General features: G+C 42.3%; 1 protein-coding gene across 1 annotated transcript in view; it reads left to right on the top strand.

Moving 5' to 3' along the window:
- Slc35f4 (solute carrier family 35 member F4) overlaps positions 1-23,058 on the top strand; it is a 234,811-nt gene that overhangs the window by 206,771 nt on the left and 4,982 nt on the right. Inside the window, exons 2-6 of the mRNA XM_059274497.1 lie at positions 3,167-3,352; positions 6,504-6,801; positions 11,890-12,109; positions 20,513-20,638; positions 22,496-22,688. Coding sequence (XP_059130480.1) covers positions 3,167-3,352; positions 6,504-6,801; positions 11,890-12,109; positions 20,513-20,638; positions 22,496-22,688 — 1,023 coding nt within the window. The remainder of the gene's footprint in view (positions 1-3,166; positions 3,353-6,503; positions 6,802-11,889; positions 12,110-20,512; positions 20,639-22,495; positions 22,689-23,058) is intronic.

The following is a 23,058-nucleotide window of genomic DNA, read 5'->3' on the forward strand; positions in this document are numbered from 1 at the left end:
AGCTTCTTCTCTCATATAATACATCCTGACCACAGATTCTCCTCCCTCCACATCTCCCAGATTCCCCTACACACATCTCCCCTCTCTTCTAGATTCACTCCCTCTCCATTTCCCTTCAGAAAGGAGCAGGCCTCCAAGAGACAGTAACCAGACATGACTAAACAATATACAATAAGACAAGGCATCTCTACATTTTAATTAACTATTAAATAATACACTTTAGTCAGAGCAGCTTGAGACACTTAGTAATATAATAGATGATACAGCTAACTGAATCTTTAGACATCTCTATTCATTCTTCCAAGATTAAAAAAGAAAAAGAGAAGGAAAAGATGGGCGGATATGCCTAGATATAGAACTGACACAGAGTAAAGGCTGTACTTATACACTTCTGACTAGTTCTTGTTAGCTCTTGAGAGCTGAGGAATACAAACTTCCCTTTTCTTTGATACTGCTACCTGTCAGCTACAAGTCTGATGATTTTCATGGTTATCAACTAGTATACAGCATGATAAATCCAAAGCCAAATTAAACAAGGATGTCACTGAGAGTTCAAGAGTCCAGTTTTCATTAGACATTTCTACCATCTTAGAAGAATCACATCAAGACAGGGCTGCCATGGCACAAAGAGAATGATGCTCTGCTCCCCACTGGTGATAAAGGAGCTCATGCCTTTCTATGAAGAGCAAATACAAATGTCCAAAGAGTGAAGAGGGCTGTATATCTATTTTGGTATACACAGGTCTAAGTTGATTTTCATATTCTGTATCTAATCACTTTGGTGAATCCTTATTGGAACCAACAAGTGCTGTTCACAGTTACACTATGCATAGAACATCTTACCCAAATTTTAGAAAACATATAAACTATAAGTTACATAGATACAGGTTTAACTAGTGGATACATATGTACATATATATGCATACACATATATTCTTAACTTGACATGTGTACACATGTTTTCTAGTTCTGACAACTGAGAAGGCTTAGAGACAGAAGAACCCAATAACATTCAACTCATTCACAATGAGACACTGGTTTTTAGACATCATTTTTCAAGAAGATAAGAATCCATTCTAAGAGAGGGACACACAAAAAAAAGACAAGCCCAGAGAGAGAGTCTTGTAGTACCAAGAGGTAAAGAGGAGCATAAAAATAAACAAAGTGATGAGAGCATGTCAATGAGACTCAGCAGCTCATTTTGCTTGTGAGTGGTTTGAGCAAGAGTCAACAATGCAAATTTGGTCATGACTTAAAGTATGAGATAAATATATATAAGTCCATACCACTACAAGTTGTTGAATAAGTAAATGAGTGAATGAAAAGAGAAAATTTCTATTTATCAAAGAATTCCAAATCGTCAATGTAAAACCCTCTAGAAAGTGGCTTGAACCCTCTATCTATCATCCCATAGAGTGGCAGGACTTAGTCACTGGCTATGAAACAAGAGCACAAGAAGACAGAACAAGAAACCTGACAAATTGGGTGTGGTGAGATGGTTCAGCAGTTAAGAGCTCTGGTTTTTTCTCCAGAAGACCTGGGTTCAATTCCCAGTACCCATACAGCAGCTCACAACTATACCTATCTCCAGGTCCAAAGGATCTGATACACCCTTCTCATCTCTGCAGGCACCAGACACATGTGGTAGCTTGAATGTAATTGGCCCCCATAATCTCATAGGGAATGGCACTGTCAGGAATTTGGCTTTGTTGGAGTGGGTATAGCTTTGTTGGAGAAAGTGTGTCACTGTGGGTGTGGGCTTTGGGGATTCTTATACTCAAGATACCACCAAGTGTCTCAGTTGACTTCCTATTGCCTGCAAGATGTAGGACTCTCAGCTACTTCTCCAGTACCATGTCTGCCTACATGCCACCATGTACCCCATCATGATGATAATGGACTGAACCTCTGAAACTGTAAGCAAGCCATCCCAATCAAATGTTTTCCTTATAAGCGTTGCTGTCATCATTTTGTCCCTTCACAGCAATAAAAACCCTAAGACAACATGTACGTGGTGCACAGACACACATGCAGACAAAAACCCAGACACATAAAATAAATAAATAAAATTGTAGAAGAAATATTTTCTGTTTAAAAAAAAAAAAAGAAGAAACCTAACAACTCCCACCTTGACAAGTGGACATAGCATCATCACTGATGTCATACAAGTAGCATACATGACTGATAACAAAAAAGATACTCCATCTCTCCATTATATCCCAAACCCATATCCCCAACATTATCATGAAAAGAAAAAAAACCCACAGGGAAAAATCTCACTTGAGGGAAATTCTACAAAACAATTTATCATCACTCCTCAAAACTGTCAAAATTATTTAAAACTAGGGAAAATGAGAAATCATCGCAGACCACAGGTAGCTAAGGCGATACGGTGACTGGATGTAACATGGCATCCTGGATGAAATACTGGAACAGAAAAGGGACATTAGTGATGAAACAAGTGGTGTTCAAATGACAGCTGGAGTCTTGTCAATAGTAATGTACCAATATTTATGTTGTAAGGTTGCCAAAGGCACCTTTGGAGTGGGAGAGTCAAAAGTTCGCTTGTAGTGATTGTTGGAATAGACTCCTTTGAGTTCCTACACAACTGTTCCGGTCACAGACCCACGAAGCGCATCCTGCGTTGGGGATAGATGGAACATTGATGAGAAGAGGCGTGGGATATTAGGGTGGAGGGGGCGTTCTGAAGGCTGTTTTCATCTACCACATTGGACAAAGACTACAGGTGAGACTGAACGTTAGCAGTCAGACTGGTAGAAAAGCATAGGGTGGCCTTTGATAGGGGATGCCATTGGCCGTTTGCCACTTAAGGAAGGAAAAGAGGTGAAAGCAGGTCTCACACAGTGGTTTGCTCTCCTTAAATTAACTGTTGGGCTGTGTGAGCAGATTTAATTCAGAATGCAACTTTCCATACAAGCATCATCTTCTAATACTCACCTCCAGTGAATAACTCTATCAAAAAAAAAAAAATGCCTTTAGAGACCTAGAGCCTCCCATGCATTTCCTTCCTGGGGATTCCTTTCCAGATTAGAAATGAGTTCATTAGGACTGTCATGGTCATGTACTTGAGTGCCAAGGAATTTGAAGTCACTTCTGACTTTTCTGCTCAGAAGTTCTCAAACTGGTGTGCGCTCTGTCTTTCCAGGTACCTCCAGATCGTCAGTTACTCGATGCAAACCAGGATCCAACTGCCCCACGTCACACAGCAGCATCAGCAGGCAACTGTCCCCTCTATCTGTCACTGAAGATTCTTCTGCTCCTATTCTTGAACTTCAGAGCCGAGGAGCCTCTGGATTTTGTGGACACAGAGTTGAGAGACAGAGCAGGTCAGGTACGTGGGTGATTTCCTCTTGAGTAGCTAGACAGCCGGGGGAAATAGTGCCTTGGGCACAGAGGTCAGAGGTGTTTCCTAGACTCTTAAGAGTAAGTGCAGGGATGGTTAATCAAATGGAAAGAGGGAGAAGTTAGGACACAGGGAGATGCAATTTATTAGGGATACACAGTGTCACAGAGAACCAAACTCCAAAATCTATTGTGGAAAAAACTTCTATCATAGTCAGTCAAGGACCTCTGGTGAAATTCACAAGGTAGTTCATTTTTCTCATCTTCAAGTGCCAACCCCAGCATCTTTTAGCTCAGCTCTGGGTTTCAGTGATAACATTCTGCGTCCAGTCTAAAGAGAATGAAAACCTCAGCAAAATCACACACTGTGCTTTTGTATCTGTCAGGACTACTGGTCCCTGGCACCCATCCAATCTTCCCAAGTTCCTGTGCAGCATTTTCTGATCACTTGACACCTTTAGCCTTTCCCACATCCACCTGACCACTCACTAACTCCTGGGTTACTGGGTTGCTAGAGGGATCTCAGCCATGCCCATGAGCTTCCCGGCAAGGCCTGACTTTCTAGATACAGCCAGATTCACCAGTTGCTGCTAAAGACTACGACTAGTTAGTCGTGGACACCTTATTTCCTGTCTCAAATAGTACTCTAAAGTCCCAAGTTCATATTCATTTCCTATCTTCTCATCAAATGACCACACATCTACCTCCCCAGAAAGGAAAAACAAACAAACAAACAAGTTCCTTCTCTGTCTGGGAGGGTTTGTTCACCAGGGACCATCATTGAGGAATCTTCCCTTAGCTAGTGGCTCCCTCCCTGTCTGATGTCAGATACTCTATCCGGATTCTTCCATGATCAGCCCCTCGGTGCCTCTTGGGCTTACATCCACAAAGCCTCCTCTATTGGACCCTTCAGCACTGCCAACATGCAAAAATCTCTTTCAAATTTCAAAAAGCGGTAAAAATAACAGCAGCATATACCATTCATAATAGCTGGCTAGTGAAAACAAAGCAGAGAGTTAAACTGTTTTAATGAATAAAAATGACAATTTATGAGATTTAATGGGGGGGCGGTGAGTAAATTGTAAAATGAGGCAGGAAACGGAACGAAGGACCTCTTCTCGAGTGCTCCTAACTTATGAATAGCTATTGTATATGAATAAAGCCTAGAATGAATGTGTGCTCAGAACAGAGGGACCCAGAGTTCTACTGGCTTGCAGAGCCCTTCACCTAAGCCTCATTCTTTTTATCTGTACTGAGAAGGTTTGCGCTTCTTTTCTGGCCTCCTGACACAATAGTCTCTCATTCTAACATTTTTATTTATCTTCGTTTTCCCCTTCTCATCTCTGCATAAATCACAGGACATTTGCAGAACTGTTGCCAAAGCAGGTATTATGTGGAGGTAGTCAGGCGAGCTAGCTAGAAATCCTGTTTTCTTGCTCACTTCAATGTCTCTGCATTAGGGAAGTTTCTCCCGAGCACATTTGTTTCTCTGCTCTACGCAGCCTCATCTCTCTGTGAACTGGCGCTTGTCATCTTGGGTCCTGTGTGTTTTACCAGACTGTAAACTCAAGTCTTTCACCTTTGAACCCCTGGGACGCAAGGAGAGAACCAGATCTGAGAGTCTTCAAAGAGTTTATTGAATAAATAAGTCAGAGAATGACAGTTTTCAGCTCCCGTTACTCAAGACCCCAAGAATTCAGTACCATTTAGAAGACTAAGAACTTTCAGAGTGATTGTTGTGCCTCGCATTTATATTCTGAAGTGAAGAGTTCACTTTCAAAGATTATTCTTAAAAGCTGCTGCCCAATAAAGATTTTAACCCAGAGTGCAGGAGGGAATCCATCAGGCTTGGTTCACCAGGCAGTAGGAACATGTTCAGGCAGGTTCTAGAAAGGCTGGGTGAGAAAAGCCCCGCCCTTCACTGCTGCCACCCCCAAGTATAGTCTTGGGCCTCTGCTAAGTTCCTAGAGACAGAAGAAAATATTGCAGGCAATTCTGTGTCCCTGCAGGATGCTACTGTATGGGATCTCAGCTAGGAGAGTGTCCTTCTCAGCTGCCTGAGAGAGGTACACAAATTCACTTCTAACGTATTTCTTCCGTCAGGAGAAGGGGCACTGACGACTCTCAACGCCAGAGAGTTCTGACAATTCCAAAGTGAAAAGTGCCACTGAATTTTCTTAGTCCATGTTAAAATTCAAACAAAGCCTACTATGTTTCCAGAAACACAGTTGAACAATAATTTGTTAGAAGATGGGAAATGACTTTGTATAGTCGTGGTTTGCTCTGTTCTTGGGATGCACTGCTTTCGGTTTAAGAGTTTTAAAAGATCTCAGGAGACGATACGAACAAGTATTTACTTCTCACTGACTTTTCATGTTGGTGGATACAGGGCAGCTTTGATTCAGTTGCATTCATCCCTCCCCGCCACCCCACACAGACTGAAAGAGCAGCTTTGTCTATTATGGACTTTCTGTCTTAGTCGCAGAGAGGAAGAAGAAGAGACCTGGTAGAGCCTCAGATGCCTCTTAGAGCTTCTGAGACAAGGCAGAAACCCCGCATATGCCCCATGGGACTAGATGAGGCTTGCCACAGTCTTTAGAAGGCAAGGTGTGAAACACTCTTAAAGGCAAAGCATGCCTACAATGTAACATACAGCCCATGCATGAGCATCTTTACCTTCTGGGTGGGGTCCAGATGCACACTAGACCCTGCAAAGGAAAGACCATGGAAAGAATGAGTTCAGGGTGGGGTGCTAGAGGTGGCTCAGCAATTAAGAGCACTAGCTACTGCTCTTCCAGAGGACCTGGGTTCAATTCCCAGCATCCACATGGTGGCTTGTGACTAGCTGTGTGACTCCAGTTCCAGGGGATTAGACACCCTCTTCCAGCCTTCACTGGCCCTGCACACACGTGGGGCACAGACATACAATCAAACACTTCGTATTTATAAAATAAAAGAAAAGCAAAATTAAAAAAAAAAAACAGATGAGCTGGGGATCATTGTTCTCTTCTGATGACAGAAAAGACAAACTCTGGCATGCTGATGCTTGCAACCCCATACATCTTCTTAAAGGAGCCGACACATGTGATTGCTGTTTTACATCCTGCTCCTCCACATCTGTGTTCCTCTCCTGTTTTCAGGGGATGATGGAGCACAGACTCATCCTGAGAGCAGCAGCCAAGAAAACAGACTCAAGGCTCGCTGCCTGTCCTGCACGTCCGTGGTTCTGAAGGCCGTCTGGGGACTGTTGATCATCCTGTCAGTTTCGTCATCTTGGGTTGGAACCACGCAAATTGTGAAAATTACTTACAAGAATTTTTACTGTCCCTTTTTCATGACCTGGTTTTCAACCAACTGGAACATCATGTTTTTCCCAGTCTATTATTCCGGCCATCTAGCCACAGCTCAAGAAAAGCAGTCACCAATGAAAAAATTCAGGTAGGTTCCATGTTTAATGATCTGTAGGTGACGTTTCAAAACCTGTTTTATGTAAATGTGTGGCGTATTCTCACCTCTTTGGGATATGAATTGACTTTGCTTTCCAAGTGAAAGAGCAAGTGAAGTGTTGGTGGTAATCAGGAGGAAGCAGAATCAGTCCCCTCTGAAAAGACTGTGTCTACACACGGCAGACACTGAGCTGGTTGGTGCTTCTGTGTCCCTTACCTTAGGTAGTCATCATCATCATGGTAACAAGCACCTTTCTAGGTGGTGTTAATATCCTCATGTTAACCAAGATGAAACAGATTCCCAAAGGCAGAAAGTCTGCCCTAAGGTTGGTTGTACATAATCGAATTCTGATTTACATTCATATTTGTTTGTCTCTGAAGGTCATATGTTCAGAATGTCTCAAACTCTAGAGGGAAAAATGTATATTAATAAATTGAATTGCTGTTACACACACACATTTGCTTACTATTTCCAGCACTCTGATATCTTAGTGGATGAAGTGGCCTTGTTTCCTGAGACAGGAGGCTTAGCACTGAGCCTCTGTGGTGGGAGTACATGGGCCTTGTCTGTTGTTTGACAAATGTGCACGGTGGTGGCTAGCCTACTTGTCTCATGGTTCTGGTATTTGTCCATGGCTAAGCCAGGTCCCCTCTGGGAGTGCTCAGGAACATGGCAGGGCTAACGTCAGCTTTATACAACACTCCCAGAAGGCCAAAGCAATGTTTGGGTCCACATTTCTTGGTGGAGAGCAGCAGGTAAAGTGTTTGCCTTGCAAGCATGAGGATCTGATTTCTATCCCAGAACAAATAAGAAAGCAGGTGGGGGACCTAAGTTCATTTGAGCATACTTGTTATCCAAGCACTGAGGAAGTGGAGACCAGAGGACCCCTAGAGCTCCCAGGTCAGCCAGCCTCCTCTCCTTGGTGAGCTCCAGGCCAATGAAAGACCTTGTCTCAAAAAGCAAAGTGGATGGTGATTAAGGAATGACAGCCACAATTGTCTTCTGGCCTCTACATTCACACACACACACACACACACACACACACACACACACAGGAACAACATCAGCAACAAATAGGCTCATTGCAGGGTCCTCAGTAGATCACAACAACTGGTCTCCGGTAGGATGATAACAATTAGTCATACAGGAGCTCTAATAACCCCTCCTTAATCCCCCTGTGCTCAACAAGAAAAAAATGGCTATTATGATTGGTACATTCTAAGAACAGATTTTAAAACAACTTCCATTGCTTGTCCTCGAATTGGAAGTGTGGGGAATACTGAGGTCGCACTGTGAGCTGGTTTCCTGTATGTAACCATAAACATTCGATTTTAAAGAAACAAAAAGAGAGCTGGAGAGGTGATCAGTAGTTAAGAGCACTTGCTGCTCTTGCGGAGACCTGGATTTGGTTCGACGACTCGCATGGTGGCTTACAGCCATCCATAACTTCACTTCCAGGGGATCTGGATGCCTTCTTTTGGACTCTTTTGGTACCAGGCACATACATGATGTACATGCATACATGCACTCAAAATAATCATACACATAAAATAAAATTTTAAAACCTAAATTTTAAATAAAAAATTAAAACAATAAATATTGTCTATTTTTGAAGAAAAGCCCTATAATTGTTTATGATTGCTAAGTATATTTTGTATTTGGTTGCTGTTAAAATAGAGATCATCTTTGGGGCATGATTTTTTTCCCGAAACAGGGTTTCTCTGTGCAGCCCTGCCTGTCCTTAAACTCACTCTGTAGACCAGGCTGGCCTCGAACTCAGAGATCCACCTGCCTCTGCCTCCTGAGTGCTGGGATTAAAAGCATGAGCCACCACTGCCTGGCATTTGAGGCATGATTTTTAATGATGGCATTTTTTTAAAAAGATACAAAGGAAGTGTGATTGTCAAATTGTAAGTATCATATTTGAAAACAGTTGTATGTACCAGATAGTATAATATATATGCTCTTCCCAAAAGCTCCTGTGTTTTAGATACATGTGTGATAAAAACAATTTTAAAAGTTTAGAGGAAAGAGAGCAACTTAAGAGCACTTTAAAGCAAGCCATGCTGCTTTATCCAAGATAACCCGTTTACAGAAGGCAGAAATGCTGCTTGGGGAACCAGCTGCATCTCCTCCATATCCCTTGCATTGGACTAACTCTGAGCTTTGCAGAGTGTGTGCCTCGACAAGATGCCTCCACCTGTGTGTTAGAGTAGGTAGAGCGAAGCCAGCCATTTCCGACACTGACTCAAAAGGCTTTTACTGTGAAGCAGAGAACATTGTCTCTGAGAGGACTGTTCTCTAGCGAGAACAACGAGAGCTAAACATTGTTAGAAAACCCTCAGATCTTTCAACTTTTTTCCCTGCAGACTCATTAACACCATCTACTAAGAAGGCATCCCCAGAGCTTTCAAGGCTGAACAGGGAGAGATGAGTCAGCCTGGAAGACTGGAAGCAGAATTTTCCCACAGCACTAGATCTCTCAGTATTTTTTCTCCTGAGCAGCGTGGAAGAATTTCATGGGTTTTTTTTCTTATCTCTAACATCAAAGGAATTTTCAATAAAGTATCAAGTCTAGGTGATAAAACATGTCCCCTTAGAAGTGGACTTTGATGAATCCGTTGTTCCAATTAAATACTGCCAGAATTCAAGTGCCCCAGGTGCGTTTGAAATTCACAGAGAAAAAGGTATTCACGATAGTTTTAATAAGGATGCTTCATTAGTGGAAAAAAACTCTAGAAACAATGAGTTAGAGTCAAAGACACAGCAGTCTCTGATGAAATACACTTAAAGTACCATTTGGCATACAAAAGTGCTCAGTAGCCAGTTAAGTAGCTGTTACTGAAGGGAGAGCATAATTAATTCATTATTTCCCCCAGCTTCTAGCCTCATTCCAAGCTTTGCCACCTGTCAAGGCCTCTTATATAGAAATTCTTCTCCCATCATCCCAAAGAGAGGCACACTGCTCACTGCTTCTTAGTAAGCATCCCTTCTTTGAGTATTCACACTTCTCAGTACCTACCGCTTATGTTGCACATCGTTTTACATGGGTCACCTCGCATTTGGATATAGAAGACGTTGGAGGATGATTTCTAATGTCTACAACAGTAGTTACATATGAGGAGCTAGATGGTCGTGAGGGTGTGGGTAGAGAAAGGGAACTAGGAGAGATTGAATACCTGGGGCATGTGACCACCTAGAGGAGAACAACCTCTGCTAGCAATCAGCCTTGCTCTCCACTTTGCCCATGAGCCTCCCAGGTGACCCCTGTAGAACTGTATTCTTCCCTGCCCTCCTGACTTGACTTGAGACTCTAACCTGTGACTCTGGTCTCCTGATAAGAACCGTCATAGAGCCAGGGATAAGAAGAGAGAAACCATTTAATAAGAAATGGGTTTCTTCATGCTTTTCAGTAAATGTGTATTTACAAAGGCATCTCTTGGTTGCAGATAAAATAATAAACCCAGGACTCTCAACTCCCTCTTACCCTCTGACCAGGCAGATGTCCTACCCTACCACCAAGAGCAAACCTCGCATCTGGGACAGTCTGGAAACACGGCAGCTCGCCCTCCGTATGAAGCTGCCTTGTGCCACCAGCACAAGTGGCTGAGAGTCCTTCATTTTCCTATGTGATATGTGAGATTTCTGAGCGCTTTACCCAAGGCTTTGTCTCGAGGGCATTGATCCCCTTCGTTAAAGCGTGTCTCTGTCAAGTTAAAATTGCCCTTTGGGAAATTTCATTTTCCTTTTATGAAACTCCCAGCTTGGGGATCTATCTCACATGAAAGCCAACCCACGGGACAAGGCTCCGTGTGTGTGTGTGTGTGTGTGTGTGTGTGTGTGTGTGTGTGTACCAAATGAAGTTTTAGCCTTCCTGAATCCCCAGCATCCTTAGCGGCTTGAAAGCAGAGATTACCATAGGACTCCCCATTTGGAGCTCTGCTCCCTATGCTTAGAGCCCCTGTCGTGTTCCATTCCTCCTGGAAGGGAAGCTACTTCATTTCGCGAGGCATACCCTGGCTAGAAATCACTTGGATGTGCAGGACTACGATCACTCTTCAGTAAAAGCTGAACTAGTATTTGTACTGTCTAGAGTCATAGAAGTGCATTCTACTATAAACATGCTCAAATATTAGTAAATTGTTGCTTTGAGCAAGATATTTATACTACTTTTAAAAATACCAGTTGGCAAATGATAATTTCTAGTAAATACTGCGTGTTCGTGATTGCACGTAAAGGAAGCTCCCAAAGGGAGTCTTTTCGGCCCACAGTGGCAACGGCACTGTCATCACACCACTGCTGTGACCGCCTGTCTGTACGAGCTTGAACATGTTTATTACAATAGCCCCAAAAGATAAGTAGCCGATGTAATCCTAATTCAAACAAATCAAAGATTTCATTGAGGGAAGTGACTATTTTCATATACTAAATTCAAACAAGTCGGATGGACAATGCTTACTGAACCTGAGCTGCATGCTTACTTTTTTTAAGTTAAAAACATTAAATAATTGAATTTAAATAAATGATCAAGAAATGTTCATTTTTCTGCTTTAAGGAAACTGACAGAACTCCGTCACTACATTGAGATTTTTAGAAAGAAGTAGTGTCTCGGAAATAACTAAACCCCAAGATGTGTGTGGCTTCACAGACATACACGGAAGCTCCCTGTCTGCAGAACTCTGGGAGTTGTCTGCAGCCCAGTCACCCTACAGTGGCCATCTTGGTCCTGCTAGGTTTGCGCACCGGAAGCTTCAAGCTTTGTCGGTAGCCAGGGACTTTGGTGATGACCCAAGTCTGAGTTTCTCCAGGCTTCTCTGAGAATCTTCAGAAGCAACAGAATGGCTGGCCATCTCAGGAGAGCATGGTGAGGAGAGGGTCCTGCTCTCTGCTGAGCATCTGTGGGCTCTTTCCAAGGACCCCCAAGTACTTCCAGAAGCTCACAGGTGACAAAAACAGGTTCAGCACGTTCTAGGGAGCCCACATTGAGGGGCCCTGGTGTCTGTGCTCTTGCCTGACAACGGGCACAGAGACAGCCAGACAAGATACGCACCTGTGCCTTACCCTCTCTTTCTTTCCTAGGGAATGCAGTCGGATTTTCGGCGAAGATGGCCTGACACTCAAGCTCTTTCTTAAAAGAACTGCTCCTTTTTCTATTCTGTGGACTTTGACAAATTACCTGTATTTACTGGCTTTAAAGAAGCTGACGGCCACTGACGTCTCTGCTCTGTTCTGTTGCAACAAAGCCTTTGTCTTCTTGCTGTCCTGGATTGTGCTGAAGGACAGGTTCATGGGAGTGCGGGTAATGGCACGCTCAATTCCATGCGCATGCGCGGTGCCTCCCTGCTTCCTAACTCACCACCGCGCGGCTGCTGTCTCATGGAGTGTCTCTAAAACTGTCCCTACTGATTCTGAGTACCAATTGAAATTTGAAGATGTGTTAGGAAGCCCCGGCAGTCACAGCATCATGAAAGGAGAAAGGGATGTTTCTACTGGGGAGTCAATTGATTACAGCAGTAGGCCCTGAAACAGACTGAGAAATTAAGTTCCTTAGAACTAACTCGTAGAATTACTGTCACGATCAATTCCTTGTCCTCAGCAAAGAAGGGTCTGAGAAAATAAGCCACAGTAAAGATTGGGATTTGCTTTTGTCAATCAACATATTTCGGAGCAACCCCCAACCTGCCCTTACCCAGATGGATTTAATTAATGTTGGTGTAAGTAGATAAGATTACCAAACAGTAATTAAAGTCACTGGCGGTGGCACAATGCTATTAAAAGTGGCTATATATCTAGTGTGACTAATCTAGGAGTGGAAAGAAAAGCAACAACTTGTACTTTGGGGTACAAATCCTCAACTGAACTGTGGGAAATGTTACCACCACAGTTCTGAGTTTATTCCTTTTAGTAGTGCCATGGAACTTCAAATATAATTTGATACAATTTGTGCGACTATTCCACATTAGAAGCAGATTTCTTGGGAACCATGTGGATTTCAGGAGCCAGACCCCATTCATATCTGGCATGCTCCAGTCCACATCAAGGCAGAAATACCTTACAAGGAAAACCATCGAAGGAACTCTGTTTTCTGAAGGATCAGGATTATACAATCTATTCTTTTCTGGGAGAGATGTCCAAGATTGCCTTTGAAATGTATTTTTTTTCCCCAAATATTGTCCAGTTGACAGTCTGCCTAGGTCCTTGTCTCTTCCCAAATGGTTAGTGTCTACGGACAGACAAAGGGCCTGGCAGCCATTGACTAAAAAAGCTTCCATTTTAAAAGAATTAAGAGCCAGGTGCACTCTGCTGCCTGTAGTGGGGGCCGAAGATGAGGAAGACTTCAGACCAGGAGTTCAAGGCCAGCCTTGTTAACAGAAAGACCTCTATCTCTTTAGAGGGGAAAAAAATACACAGTTACAAAATTTCCGATTGTGTTTGAGAGACATTGCCCAGAAATTCAGAATGGAAGCTTGACATGAACAGTCAAAAGACAGATTTAATAAGAAATAAAATAAGGAACTTTTTTCCTTTTTTTTTTCTTTCCTTATTTCTTTCTAAATGTACACACTCCACTGAATAACCTTACATTTGTCACCCAAAGAGGCCAGGGTCATGTACTTATAGCAGAAGCACTGCTGTAGGTTGTCAACTATGAGGAAATTTGACAATCCCATGCAAACAGGGACCTTTCCTGCATTGTTCACTGTGCCGTTCCGGAAAGGCTACCTCTGTCTTTAAGCCCTGTGTAATATACAACTGCAAGCACTTCCTTTAAAATGAACTGTTCTCAGGTGGCAACAACAGAGTGCTGAGCTAAATAGAGGGACCCTCGTGCAGGACCCATTTATCTACCCTGTCATTCTCATCAAGTCAGCCGCCTGTGTTTCCAACACCTGGAATAATGTAGAGTGCAAAGCTCGGTTGTTACTTGAAGATAGAATGAATGAATCCATGCTTTGTCAGTAAGGATCATGACAAAATGATTGACTTAGATGACTAGGGTAAGTTCTAAATCCAAGACTCAAGTATCCCTATGAGAGACTCTGAGGGGAGGACGTACTCACATGGCACAGTGTCGGGGTGACCATCAGTCTCTCGAGAATGCTGGGACTAGATTCTCTCTTAAACTTGCCTTTGGAAGTTTTGCCTTGTGTAAGTCTGCACTCCCGGCCTCCAGGCCCCTGTGAGACCTCATCTCTTTTGTTCCGGGTCACCGAGTTTGTGGCAACTTGTCCCAGCAGTCTTGAGTGACTGGTAGAGAGTAAACCCGGGACAGGAAATGCTAAGTAGCCAACAAATACTTGTCAGTAAAGCTGCCCACCAAGTAGAGACATTAGAAACATTAAGGAAGTGTGGGTGTCAGGAAAGCTAGTAGACGTCTGGGCTTTTTTTTTTTTTAATCAGTAACAAGGTGCTACACCGCTTACGTGATGTGTTAGGAAGTGGTCCATGCCCCCGCTCCTGAAGGATATCAAAATCTAATTTTAACAATGCCCGCATGTAGAAAATTTCTTAAAAATAATAAAAAAAGAAAATAATTACAATAAACCTGAACAACAACAAAAAAATAACAATGCCCACATGCAAGCTGTAGAATCCAGAAAGCGCCAAAATGTATTCAGCATGTTGCCTTTTGACAAATCAGCAATTCTTTTCCTCTCAAGGCATATAGAGCACATATATAATTAGATCATTTGAGAAATTAAAAGAGGTTGAACATAGCACTAGCAACCTGAATGCTGCTCCGACTGTCCCCATCTGTAAATAATCCAAGGCTTAGTCCTGCAGAATTCATCCTCCTGCACTCCAAACACAAAGGGCTGCTTCCAGTCACAAGGTTAACATTTCTCTTTCTACCTCAAGCTAAAGCTTGGGGAGTGCAGGGCTTAAGGGAGGCAGGGTTGTAAGCAGGTAGTCATTGGACTTAAGCTCTCATTTGCTTGGCTCCAAGGAAGATCCTGTTAAAGATAAATAATGATGGCTTTCTCCTTTTTATTTTCCATCTCAAAATAGCACCATGGACAGAAAGGAAGATGCTTTAAGCTGTAGTCATATCAGAAAACACAGTCTTGTCCGGACCACTAATGGATAACACTCATATAATAATAGATTATCCATTATAAATCACTCATTTATACTTTGTTTCCTTGGACTACTGATTGAAGTACAGATAGAAATAAAAAAAATATTCATCATTTTTCTATTATGAAGTCATTTCATCCAATTTATTGGTAATCTGTGGTGTGTTAAGCAGCTCTTTCAGGGGTAGTTGTTTATAACTAATTTGATTAGCCCATGGAAATTTGTAAAACTCATACTTTTAGAAGATATTAGAAAGCCATCATCTACCCCTTGCCACCTTTCCTGTGGCTGTTTTTCTACCCCTGAGGTCCTGTGTACTTAACTATATCTCTTAAAATCGTAAGAACACCGCTACAGTTACTCCATCTGAGGGTGCTGGTGTGGTATACATGGGACTCTGGGCTCTGCCACCAGCACCACAGAAGCGAAGAACAGAGGATGGAATGCCCTCCCTGTCACTGCTGCCTGTCCATTCCAACAAGAGCTCGCTACCAGACTAGAAATCTCGAACCCATTCTTTGGTATTTTGATCCTCTCTTACATTTTGTATCATTATTTCAATTTTTCATTTTCAAATTAGTGAAATGGAGAATTTTTAGAAAATTGGTGGTTGAAAATACTTAAACGCCAAGTCTGATTTAGCTTGACCAGACCCAATAAGAAAAAAGGAATAAAAAAAGAAAGAAAGAAAGAAAGAAAGAAAGAAAGAAAGAAAGAAAGAAAGAAAGAAAGAAAGAAAGAAAGAAAATACTTAAATGGACTCCAACTTTCTTAGAAATTTAGGGGATGATTTATGTTCCTTCAACATGTGTTCCTGCGGTAACCAAATATCCCCCATTATGTTATTCCCAAGCAGCTAACATAACACAATGTGGCTCTTTGGGAGTCTTTCTGAGAGCCCCCAGTTCTAACTGGAGAACATCAGCTACTCTGATTCTTTTGTTTCGTAACCTGTAATTTGAATTAAACTGGGCCCAGGATGGCTTTAAAACAGGATACTGGAGTTGAGCTGCCACTCGAGTGTGCTAATCCTGAACACTCAGAGAAGATTCAAAATGACCTTTAGTCTGCTTTGGTAACTGCTCGTTCATACACAGTGCAGACTCACAGGAGCCTTCATGATTCCCAGGGGTGGCAGCAGAGGATAGACAGTGGAATCATCCCTGTTAGGCCCCTCAAAGCCTTATGAATGGAGCCCAGAAAGGAGAAAGCAAGGTTCTGACCATTGTCTCAAAGCCTCACCCTTAGTCCCTAACTCAAGGGTCACTGTGGCGTCCACACAGCTATCAGTCCTTCTTTCTGGGATTTCTTTTTCTCTTTTCTACCCAGGTCTTATTGTGATCTCACTTGTAGGTGGATTTCATTCAGATAAAAATAGTCATGGGTGGATTAGAAATGTAGAGGCCCAGTACCCACAATGTTCTATGGACTTCTTGCCCTTTATGATGGTTATAGATTCCCACAGCTCTTTTATTTTTCACATTTCAGCTCCTGTTCAATTTATGATTCAGAATAAAAGAGATAGTTCCTTACATAATTTTAAATATAGCATGTGTAGAAGTTTAAGGAGTCTGTGGTTCCTTGAAAATAGGTCTACTGAAATCCACCCAAAAGCTGCGTTCATACAGCCCTCGATGGCTGAGCTCTTAATTGGTGTCTTAGTCTCAACCACTGATATATAGCCTCAAACTTCAGGTCAATTATGGCCAACAATATAGTTTAATATCTTTGTTCTAGAACTTCTTGTTGGCTTTGAGGCTTAAGGGTTTCTTGTGAACCAGTGAAGCTCTTCCATGTTCATTAGCTTCAAAAAGCAGAATTGGCCTCAAGGAAACATATTAAGATTACAGTTTCTCATTTAGATCTGTGAGGATCTTATAGGAACTTTGTAGGAAAAAAGTGGGTTGAAGGCTTATTTCAATGACTTGGGCCCTAACATGGGTGGTGTTGCTAGGCAGAAAACAATTCTGGAAACCATTTGTGAATGGGAATCCCAGAGAATGAGATGATGCAAGGGCAATCGGATCCTGTGGGTTTGGGGGCGGGGGGGGGGGGGGGGGGGGAGGGGGGCCTGCACAGAAAAGGGGAAATACAAAGACATATGCAAACACAAACAGCCCAAATCCAGAAGCTTCTCTTGACTTTAGTGGGGTTTTCTTTGAAAGGTAAAAGAAGCTTGATTCTCCTGTAGGATTACAGATGGTGTTTAGGATATCAAGCATTTCAGTTTCAGAAACAGGCTCAGATAGTCTCCTAGCCCTCTACAAATTTCCCCTAAGAGTTAATGGCAAGACCTCTCTGAAGGACAGCTTGCGGAAGATGGTAGCTGGCTCACAGGGCTGTGTCACTTGCCTGGCATGCTGGGGAAATGTGATAACTGAATCCATTTCCAGAGGTACTCAGCTGAAGTAGCCACACCGACTGTAAGGAAACAGAGAGCTTTGGGAAGTTAAAAATGGCAGCCTTGTCAGTTTTGTTATCACAGTGGTGACTAACATTGTTACCCAAATGAGATTCAGGTGATGATGATGATGGTGGTGCTCATCTGACTTAGATGCGTGTAATTGGTTAAGAAACTCAATCTGGAATAACCTGTAAGAAAAACCATGCTTTTCAGAAGCTAAACACCTAGCCCCACTAGATATCCCATTTTGTGGCAAAGGAGGTTCTCATGGGAGGCAGAGTGTCCCAGTTTTCCTGGGTGGTCAACATGAGCATGTAGAAGAACTTGTTTTAAGATGTAGACTTCCTGGGAGTTCATGACCAGCATGCTAAGCAGCGTCCTTCCATTTTTTCTGTTGAGTGAGTGTCCAAGCCTTTGGAGACTGATTCTGAAAGTGTGTGTGGCTTAGATCTGTGCTTAGGGTGTTTGTTATATGAGTGCTTGGAGTGTTTACTCTTTGAAGTTTAAACCAGTGGTACCAAGCAGAGCTGTTCTAGGGTCATCCAAATGATTTCTCCAAATAGGCTTTCCACCCAATGCATTCCTACATGTTCAAGATGAGCTGAGTCCATTTTTCAACTTACAGCTGTGTCCATCAGAAATACATTGGGAATTTCTTAAAACACGAGGTAGAGAATTTATCTATTCAAATTATTATAAATTTTAAGTTAAAATGTAGAAAGCATCTACCTCCGCGATAGGAATGTACTATATACCTTATAAATCATTGCCTCTACCATGGGAAGGGTTTCCTAATACCTCATAATACTCAGATTTTATGCTTTCAGAATTTAACTAAGTATTATCTGGCCCCCTAATGGGAAAACCACCTCTCCCCATGCAAGCAATTGAAACAGACACTGGTGTAATTGGCATGTCAATTCAAGTAGTTCAGGCGAATATTTTCACAAGTTCTTGAAGATGCTTGCTATGGCTATAATTTCCAATTGCTACAAAATTACGTCATCTTTAGCCATAGCTGAGTCTCGTCTTGAGAAAACTTATAATAGAAATCTCTTCATTCACATTTGTTTTTACTTCTGGCTAATGAGGAAAGGGACGAGTTCCTACCTGTGCTTATCCTGGAAATAATTTTATCATCTGTTTATCAGTTCCTGAACAAGGGTTCTGTTCTTTCGATTGTTGGGGGCAGTGTTTTTTCCCTAGTTCCCGTCATTCAGAATTATATATAATACACAATGACCTAAATACAAATATTACCTTGTAAACACAGCTAACCATGTTCAAGTTCATTAGGATTAACACTGTTTTATAAACCCTGTTTCAAGTAGTTATATAATTATTTCATCAAGAAAAATAAAACTGATGGTTGGCTTGCAACATTTTTTAAAGTATCTTAATCTTCCAAGTTTGGTGTTTGGAGGGAAATCTGTTTCTGCACATGAACACTTTAGGTGGTAAAGATTTAAACACAAAATCAAATCAGAATGCAGTTGGCCAATATGCCTTTTCATTTCTCTGAAATGAGACTGCTCCCAAAATGGTTACATTCTCTGGCTGAATGATAAATTCCAAATCAAAGCAAGTGATTGCCTTCTAGAATTCTCAGATATAGATAACCCCCTTGTGGGTTTACTTATAAGCCTATAACTTTTTATTTGTAAAATGCCCCTGGTACTTTCCAATGTGTGTATTATATCCTACACACACACACACACACACACACACACACACACACACACACACACACACACACAAGAGCACACACCTGGCAATGCCAGGTGGCTAACATTTTCTCACCTCCCTAGTAACTTGATACAAAGGTATTCTATTTCTGCTAACATGTAGGGCCTGTTCTCAAGGGTTCCTGCTGGTTTTCATAAAGGACACTTAAATGTAGAGCCATCCTGGGGACACTGTGTTCTTGCCACTGATGGTAATTAACAAAAGCATCACTGGGTTACAGCCATCAGGAGCACACTCTGAACTACCCTCAAGGCTTTACTCCCATTTCATTTTCTTATCATAAATAATGCACTAATAGCATTCAAAATGACCTGAACTATCCCAAATGTGAAAAAGCTAGCTTCAGAGGCTCTGGCTTTGAAATACTCAGAACTAGGAGGTGGGAGAGATGGCTCAGAGGTTAAGAGCACTGGCTGCTCTTTCAGAGGTCCTGAGTTCAATTCCCAGCAACCACATGGTGTCTCACAACCCTCTATAATGAGATCTGGTGCCCTCTTCTGGCATGTAGACATACATGCAGGCAGAACACGGTATACAAAGTAAGGAAGAAAATGTTTTTTTTTAAAATACTCAAAAGTGAGTCTTCCTACAATTAAATCCCTTTCAGGTTCTCATCTTGAATTTCAAGTCAGTGAGGAAATGTCACGCTCCTACTGCAGGGTTCTGTTTTACTGTTTGCTGTAACTTTGAAATGCTTTCCAGTGGGATAAGTTCAGGAAAATTAAAAAACAGATGCAAGGCTGCAGGCCACTCCGAATGAGCTCCTGAACATACCCATGTCCTATCTTCTGACAACAAGTTGTTATAACCCTGGTCAAATTATTCATGTTTCTATTTGTAAAGTTAAAGAATGTTCTAGCAAAGTGATAAAAATAAAAGGTAATTAAATTAAATTATCTTTCTGTGGTTTATCTATTAAAATCAATTAAATTGCATGAAAACAATGGGAGAAGAGGCCTCACAGGACATTCCAAGTGACCAATGCAGATTCAGCTCGCTCCTGTCTATATGCTGAGAGGTCTTTCTGCCCTTCATCTAGGGTTTCCCTCTCAACTCTATCAAAAGTGCATCTCCCTCATCAAGTCTTATGGACATGTTCAGAAACACACACTGATCCAAGGAGCTGATTAAGATATATAAGGAATTATCTGAAGAATTTAGTACAGATAAAAATGCTTAGATGTTACTTCCTGTTAAATCCATTTCACCAACAAGGATATTAATCTCAAGGAAGATAAACAATACAAATTCAAAGTTTCTCACCCTTAATCAGCACAGCTTTTTATATTCTATGCTTGTGGCATGAGCAGACTGGTCTCTTTGAAACTGACCCTTCTTAAATGTAAATGTTGATGAAAGAAGAGGTAATTAGCCTTAAGGAAGTATTTAGCAGCTTTCATGGGGCTTAAATGACTTGATCTGGAATGTGAAAGCGTAATTTTTTTTTCTGTTTCTTTCCATTCTGTTTGACAGATAGTTGCCGCAATCATGGCAATTACCGGCATTGTCATGATGGCATATGCAGACAATTTCCACGCGGATTCCATCATAGGTGTGGCATTTGCAGTGGGCTCAGCCTCTACATCTGCGTTATATAAGGTATGTCTGTGTCTCCTCTATAGTCAACTGTCACTCATGGCTTAGGACTAAGAACAAAGTAAGGAAGCAATGAAAACCTTAGAAAAATACAGGTGTGTTAAATAATAGTTAAGTATCTTCTTGGTCAATACTTGTGTGAGGGGCATCTGACAGGGAATTTCGCCTCTGTTGACATGTCCTTACACGGCATAGATCTTATTCTACTTACTGGATGAAAGGACTGAAGCTTTGAAAGATTAAGTAACTCTCCAAGGCCATATGAGGTAGCTAAGGTTACAACCCTGGACTGGAGCCAGCAATGTGGCCCTCCCCTGCTTCCAAATCAGGCAGTTACAGCAAGAATGTAAGGAAAGCAGCTCTTCTCCTCTATATTTTTGTTCACTTGAGTATATGGTAATTATATTAACTCCATAGAGGTATTAAAAAATAATAAGCTGTCTTTTGACAGTGTGCTATTTGCTACATCGGGAGCCCACACTATAAGGAACCCACGCCATTAGCAAAATGAAGCCACTCCATTCTCTGATGTTTGGACTTTGTGTTCTTTCTCCCCTGGGTTCCCTGTCATCCAGGAAAATGTCACTGGGGCCACTGCACCTAACTTCAGAAGCAAGGTCTCAGACAGCAAATCTAAAAGGTTATTCTCCCGAAGCTCAGCTTCTTTAAAAGCCAACTTTCTGGGTGGATCTAAAGGGCAATTCCAATTTCACCTCTCGTAGAGTTTCAATCAAGATGAGAATCGTAGATGAAACAAACTCTCTGGAAAACAGAAACAGCCCTCTGCTTCCCATGCTGGAGGCTTTCCTAGTCACCACCACTGTGGCCTGTGGACATTGACAATGTTTGGGGGGCCCACTGATTCTGACAAACGTGGCAATTGTCCATTGTTTACCACGCATGCCTAATCTGTTCTCCCATGGGAACTCCACTAAAATTGTTGGTAGGACCAAAGACCAGCAAGATTAAGTCTTCTAAGAGAAATACATTTAATGAAGCTAAAAACCCAAACTGTACTGGAAATGGCTGGGAAAGCAGGATGGCTACTATAGAGAGAGAATTCTCCTGGTCAGATTACAGAATGCATTCATTCTAGGAGTGGTCACAGTTGTTAACAGACACAAAATCCTATCTGACCCCTAATTCCAGGCAGACACAATCTGCTCGGTTTGACAATATGTGTTAGTGGATCAGCAAAGGGAGAACGGGGTTAAGAAGCTAAGAACACAGGCTTCAGGCCTCGCCTCCTCCGCCTGCTCTGTGAGTTCATGTTAGCCCTTCCTTTCCACTTGTTGTCTGCCTCTACACATGGGTTTGGAATCCAGAAAAAGAGGTTGTTTTTTAATCCAGAGGGCAACACAATGTTTGTGAAGACATCTTAAGCTCAGGAAGGATAGTGCTTATGAACGTAAGGCCTCGGTGTTTCTCTTAACAACCTAATAACAGGCTGTCTGTCCACTTAGCTTTCAGCATCTGTCATAATAAGGGTGAAACAAATCCCATGGTTGCCAGGGAGAAGTGAAAGCGGGTCAGCACTATGAGAGTGTCATGGGCTCACATAACCTTTATTTATCCTTCACCCTATGCCCCCATCTTATTGGCTTTGTTTTCACACTGTTGAGTATTCCCAGGAACTTAGAACACCACCAGAAATTCACTTCGGGACAGTCACTCTGCCGTGTGAACAATACGGGAAATTTTAATGCCATGTCATCCCAGCTCATTTAGCCACGTGGAGGTGGCAGGGCCGGAAGACGTGGAGACTAAGCACTAGGCCAGCGAGTTCAGTAGAGTTCACTTTTCTCCGGCAGCAAAAAAAAAACTCTCAACGTGCAGCTGAAGAGCTTCTCTCCTTTCCAGGTTCTGTTTAAGATGTTTCTTGGAAGTGCCAACTTCGGTGAAGCTGCGCACTTTGTCTCCACCTTGGCTTTCTTCAATTTGATCTTCATCTCCTTCACCCCCATCATCCTGTATTTCACCAAGGTGGAGCACTGGTCCTCCTTCGCAGCTCTGCCCTGGGGCTGTCTCTGTGGAATGGCAGGGCTGTGGCTCGGTAAGTGGCTGCAGCCTGTGCTGGCCATTCTCTATGTCACTTGATCTTTCCCTGGGACAGATGCTCGTGGTAGGGTTGCTCCTTGGCTGTTCTTGTGCTCCATGACCCAGATTTCATTGGTTATAGACAATGAACATGTGGAAGACTCTTGGTGGGCTCTTTCTTGATTACCTAAGGGCTATGCATGGATTAAGGTATCCAGTTGAAAGCCCAGGTCACTCTAGCCACCACTGGCCTTTAGGTAGCCTCATCTAGTCTTCACGATGTGGTGTGTGACTTATTATGCTTCCTGTGTGCGTGGTATGACAGGCAGAAGCAAGAATGGATGATGTACCCAAGTGTTCTAAGGAGCCAGAGCACTGGGTTCAGC

Source organism: Peromyscus eremicus, chromosome 9 (genome assembly GCF_949786415.1).
Source record: "Peromyscus eremicus chromosome 9, PerEre_H2_v1, whole genome shotgun sequence".
Taxonomy (NCBI): domain Eukaryota; kingdom Metazoa; phylum Chordata; class Mammalia; order Rodentia; family Cricetidae; genus Peromyscus; species Peromyscus eremicus.